This window comes from Microtus ochrogaster, assembly GCF_000317375.1.
Source record: "Microtus ochrogaster isolate Prairie Vole_2 chromosome 14 unlocalized genomic scaffold, MicOch1.0 chr14_random_1, whole genome shotgun sequence".
Classification (NCBI taxonomy): Eukaryota; Metazoa; Chordata; class Mammalia; order Rodentia; family Cricetidae; genus Microtus; species Microtus ochrogaster.
Window position 1 is genome coordinate 29705560 of NW_004949096.1, and position 5836 is coordinate 29711395.

The following is a 5836-nucleotide window of genomic DNA, read 5'->3' on the forward strand; positions in this document are numbered from 1 at the left end:
CCCCACCCCACCCCCGCCCCCAGATCACCCAAAAGTGCTTCGCTTAAATTAGACCTGGTCCTCTACTTTTAGTTAGGCTCAGTTTGGCTGTCGACGGAGAAACCTCTGCATCAGCGGAGAAACCTAGTATAGGGTTTCAAAGTACCTATCAGTCAACTGTAGGAAGATGAAAAGGCTTAAGAGACTGTTGATCATCCAGGTAAGATCCCAGGAACCTACATACTGGAAGGAGAAAACTGTCTCCCTAAAAGCTGTCCTCTGACCCTGATATGTGTGCTTAATATTAAAGTGACACACACAAATATAATATGTAATATATTTTAAAAGATAGGTGACCAATAAGAAAAACGGGATAGGGGCTGGAGAGATGGCTCAGTGGTTAAGAGTACTGCCTACCCTTCCAAAGGTCCTGAGTTCAATTCCCAGCAACCACATGGTGGCTCACAACCATCTGTAATGGGACCTGGTGCTCTCTTCTGGCCTGCAGGCATACATGCAGGCAGAATACCGAGAATACTGTATACATAATAAATAAATAAATTTAAAAAAAGAAGAAAAACAGGATAGACAATATCACAAAACATGGTAAAAATGTCCGGCAGAAATGAGGAGAGAACACGAGACACGAATGAACCCACGTGTACAAGTTTATTAAGAAAATTATGTGCACGAGCTCGGTGAAAACGGTGTAGACAGAATGGGGAGAAGAGAGAGCGTGAGAATGGCCTGTTTAGCTTTTAAAGGCTCCCCAGCACAAGCGCACAAGGGGGAAAGACGTGCCCACATCAGACACTGATGACGGTCGACCCTATGCCCTGCGCCTGCATTGGGGGTTTTTGCGTCAGACGCTGGTGACGCAGATGGGGGGCGACCCACGCATGTGCACAGGGGGTACATGCTCCTGCTTCAGAACCCGGAAGGAAGTACACGTGGAATTCTAGAAAAGCAAGGACAACTTATGTAAATGAGTCATAGTGTGAATTATGGGTCATAGTGAAAAGTTTGAAAGCAGCTGACCTAGATCCTGTTGGAAGCTGAGTATAGCTCATATTCTTGAGGGGCCTGAAATGTCCCACCAAGACCACTGAGTTAGCTGGAAAGGTGCTCCACCCTAAACGTGCCTTCCAGAGGCCTACCTTGAAACTCATGTGTGTACCCCGAAGACGAATGAAGGGCACGGGGAGCCCTCACATGTGCTGCACAGGAGAAAGCAGAGCGGAGGCTGGCTTTCCTGTCCACTGCTGGAGCGCAACTGGCTCCCTTTCCCCAGGCCAGTTTGGGAAGCAAAGGAGAGAGGGGCGGGCTGTTGCCCTGTTGCCGGCTCTCAAGTCTCCACCAGACACTTGGGCTTTCTTTTCATTCCACTTAATATAATGACATGTTGGCTCGCCCAAGGGCTTTTCGTGTCAAGGAGACATGACTTAGAACAAAAGGAAAGACTTCCAGTGAAACCAGGAAGGGAAGCTGAGAGAATCAGGAAGGAGCTCAACAATGCTGGAAATCCAGTAGAGTCAATTAGGAAAACACGTCAGCACCCACAAGGCCTGACTTGGATGTGTCCCAGTGGCAGTAATGGTGTTAGTAAGAGGAGAGGCGAGCCTCAGACACAAGACGCCTGACGCTTACTTGACTAACTCAATGACAGGGGCATAAAAGGATGAAATTATATCCGGATATATTACCAGCCTTTAGAAAGGGGTGGGAGGAGACATTAAAATCATCGCCTGCCTAGGAGGAATCTGCAGAGAAACCAAAACCTGAGACAGCCTTGCTCTCAGGTGGGGCTCCATCCCCCCCACTTGGGTCTTGAGAATCACAGTCATGCGTGGACTTTCTTTAGCCACTGAAGAGGCCCCACCCCATGATGGCTTGCCTTCACAACACCTTTGTTTTCTGCAGAGAATTGGCCCCACAAAAGCAGAGACCTTGGTCATCTCGAACCTGGATCCTTCTGGATTGCATCTGGAATTAGCCCCACAAAAGCAGAGACCTTGGTCATCTCGAACCTGGATCCTTCATGTCCAGAACCAAGCATTTTAGAAAATCATGCTTGTTTTCAGAGAATTCCTGCTACAATCCAGTCTATTATCCATATCCAAAATCTTTTATATTCTCACAAATACTCTGTATTGGTGTGTTAGTATTGTTCCTGACACGAAGGAGGGTCCTGGTCAGAACTGGAATTCAAGCCTAAGCAGGCTGGCTCCAGAGTCTAGCCCTCAATCTTCACCATCTCCTGCCTTCCCCAGTGGGCAGGTGCTAACTGATGTTTACTGAACGGACAAGGTGCGGGTGTGCTCAGACTTCAAGAACGGGGCATCAGAAGGGCAGTCAAGGCGGTCACGGTAGTTCAAAACATAAAAGTGGCTATAAAACAAGACTATATAAAATTAAGAGCCAGGCGGTGGTGGTACATGCCTTTAATCCCAGCACTAGGGAGGCAGAGGCAGGTGAATCTCTATGAGTTTTGAGGCCATCTTGGTCTGCAGAGTGAGTTCCAGGATAGCTAGGGCTACACAGAGAAACCCTGTCTCAAAAAAAAAAAAAAAAAACAAAAGCAAAACAAAACGAAAAATAAAAAAATCTTACTCAGATCACAATTAAATACAACCTAAAACAATAATGAAATCCATATTTGATCTATTAAAATATTGAAATAATTAGCAGTACTCTATTTGTTGAAGGCATGTGGAAGTAGATAACCTCATATACAACAATGGGAGTATAAAATCCACACAGACCTTCAGAGACAGGATCCTCGGGACAAGCTGGCTAGCCAGGCTAGCTGAGTCAGCAAGTTCTGGGGTCCATGAGAGAGCCTGCTTTAACATTCTAGGGGGAGACTGATCAACAAAACCACCCAATGTCACGTTCACAGACATGAGTGCAAATGTGTGTGTTATATACACACCCATGCACACACACACACACACACACACAATCAAAGAATAAGGAGAAATCATCCTCTAGATGCCAAAAGTAAAACAAAAGGTATTGACAATTATAGGAAAGGTTTCATTACTTCAAGTTTTTTAGATTATCAAGCCATTGTTCTAAACAGACGTTTCTTTTCTGTACTGGGGAAGTGTTACTTTGATTAAAGATGGGTTTTTGAGCAGGAGTGGCTCATCAAAGCTGTCTTTGAGATTAATTTAGCTGTGGCGTTTAGTTCAGACCAGAGGGAGAGAAAGCCAAGGGTGGAGAAGGCAGTGGCATTTCTGTTGCAATGATCTCAATCAAAGGCTAATGGGAACTTAACTAAATACAGGTGATGGGAAGAGCCTGCGAGGGACCAGCCATGTGTACCAGAGACTGGCCTCTACGGGCATGTGGCAGCTAAGAAATATGTGTTGCAATACTATGACTTGCGGGGCTTCCTCGGGCCACTGCAGGTGTAGGTGAAGATCAGAGCCAGAAGAGGAATCCATTGCCAAGACGGTGACACTTTATGTAAAGACACCAAAGGTAAGTTTTTGGAGTAAAGAAATGGACAAACCTAAGAGGAGTTGCTCTGCCAGAAGACCTGGGGAGTCATCCTCTAGACCAGGCTTCTCTATAGGACCCCAGCGGGGCAAACAGCAATGAAAAACCACAGCTCCGTTTCTACTCCGTCATGCAAAGGTACCGCAGGGTGCAGAAGCAGGGGCATCAGATGAGGCTCAGCTGATAGAGCATCTGCCTTAGCGTGCACAAAGCCCAAAATTTAGTTCGTGGCACCACTGGGGGATGGTGGTTTGCACCTGTAATCCTAGCACTTCAGAGGTGTAAGCAATGAGATCAGGAGTTCGAGCTCATCTTTAGATACATTGTAAATTTGAAGTCAGCCTGAACTAAGACCCTGTCTCAAATGATCAATAAGACAAAAACAAACAAAGTACAGAAGCCCTCAGGTTAGAACAGAACCAGCCCCAGGACCCACCTGATCGCTTTCCATATTCTGCAATTCCTTAGAATTAGACCTCCTATTTTTCCCTTACTGCCAACTATACTGCCTCCTTGAAATGTTTTTGCTTAAGGGTGTCTATGTGACTAATTAATTGTTTACTCCCCAAGCCCAGTAGTTTCCATAGCTGCTATTGAGCAGAAAGCAGTTCCTGGGTTGGCTGCACAGGTTAAATCATTAAGTCTCTTGGCTCGTGTATAAAAGTAGCTATAAATATTAAAGAGTCAGCTTGTCATAATCATAAAATACTAACTAAAACCATAATGAGATTCATCTTCGGCCTATTGAAAATGCTTGAAATAACAATAACCTCTTTTGTTCAGAGCATATGGAAATTCGATGCCTCATAAAGAGAATAGGGGATTATATGCTCGCTCAGACTTAAAGCCAGCTGATGCCTACCAAAACATAAAGTGGATATTGCCCTTGCTCCAACGTTTATTCTTTTAGAAATTTTGCATATAAAATACTTCTGACCATCTCTGCAAAGTTCCACCAACAGGGGCATCCACTGCAGCATGATTTGTAAGCATGAATACTAAAAGATAAATGACCATCAGTAAGAGACGGTAACTGATTAACATGTTTATTATTAATAAACTATGCCCATATGTCCTACTTGGACTTCCCAAGGCCATTCCAGCTCTGAGTTTTAAAGGCCAGATGGTCTACAGCTTCAGGAAAGAAAATTGAGAACTGTATGATATGTGCTCCAAGATCCAAATGCAGGTGGAGAAACAGGAAGAAGGAGACAGATGGGACAGTGAACCATCCACTGCCGGTGTGGTCTCTCCAGTCTTCTGTGCACCCCTCCCTTCCAGGCTTACTCCCTCCCCAGACTTAACACCTCATCAAAGTTCAAGAGATTGCCAGTACTCACCGGGATCCATCTCCCTGAGGTCAGTCAAGGCCCTTCAAGTAGCCAGCATTAGGGTTCTGGTCCTGAAGCCTCTCTGAGTGTTAAAAGCCCAAAGCCTCTCTGAGTGTTAAGAGCCCGTCCTTCCATCATGGAGTCGGGTGTGGCTGCCACTTCCTCCTCCTCCCATCTCTTCCCTGAAATTTCCCGTTGTTCCAGGTGCCTTCTAGCTTAAGGAAAGAAGCCCGGCTTTAAGCCTTTCAAACGCTAAGCTGTGGAGTGCCAGGTGACATGGAAGGCAAGGCTCCAGTCTCTTCTGTCACTCCAGGACTCAGGATCACATTCCTTCTGCACCCTCTAGACTGGCATCACCCATTAGTGTTGGTGCTGGGACAGGAATGACTGGAACGCTTGGTGGCCAGAGGAATGTAAGACAGATGGTCACAGAAAGGGATGGTGCAGCCCACAAGGACTCAGACTGAACTTCGCATACTGAAGAAAAACAAGGCATAGTAAACAGCCAATTGCCCAGTAAATTAAAGCGAAACTCATGACGTTTCCAGCGACAGGGAGCAATTCTCTCTGATAATTAACTTATAGAAATAGAATATAAAAATGATGTCTTTTAGTTGTTTACACAGATATGCCCATTTTAAAAAAATGGAATAGAGGAAACAGAATATCCAACCATAGTTACAATCTTCTTTTTTATATTTCACTGAGTAAAAAAATCTACAGTCAGTATTAAGATGCTTTAGTTAAGAAGCCTCGGTCAATGAGATGGCTCGGGAGGCGAGAGCTGAGTTTAATCCCCAGGGCCCACGTGGAGAAAGGATAGAACTAACTCCTGTAGGTCACCCTGTGTCCCCCCTGCGCACCAGATAAATAAATCTGAGAAAATTTAAAAACAAGTAAATAAGGGGCCATCAAGATAGCTTAGTAGAGCCGGGCGATGGTGGCGCACGCCTTTAATCCCAGCACTCGGGAGGCAGAGGCAGGCGGATCTCTGTGAGTTCGAGACCAGCCTGGTCTACAAG

At 45.5% G+C, this 5836-nt stretch overlaps 1 protein-coding gene across 1 annotated transcript in view; it reads right to left on the reverse strand.

Moving 5' to 3' along the window:
* Tgm7 (transglutaminase 7) overlaps positions 1-4833 on the reverse strand; it is a 20954-nt gene extending 16121 nt beyond the window's left edge. The window contains exon 1 of the mRNA XM_013352597.1: positions 4824-4833. Within this exon, the coding sequence (XP_013208051.1) occupies positions 4824-4833 (10 nt within the window). The remainder of the gene's footprint in view (positions 1-4823) is intronic.
* Between the last annotated feature and the right edge of the window lie 1003 nt (positions 4834-5836).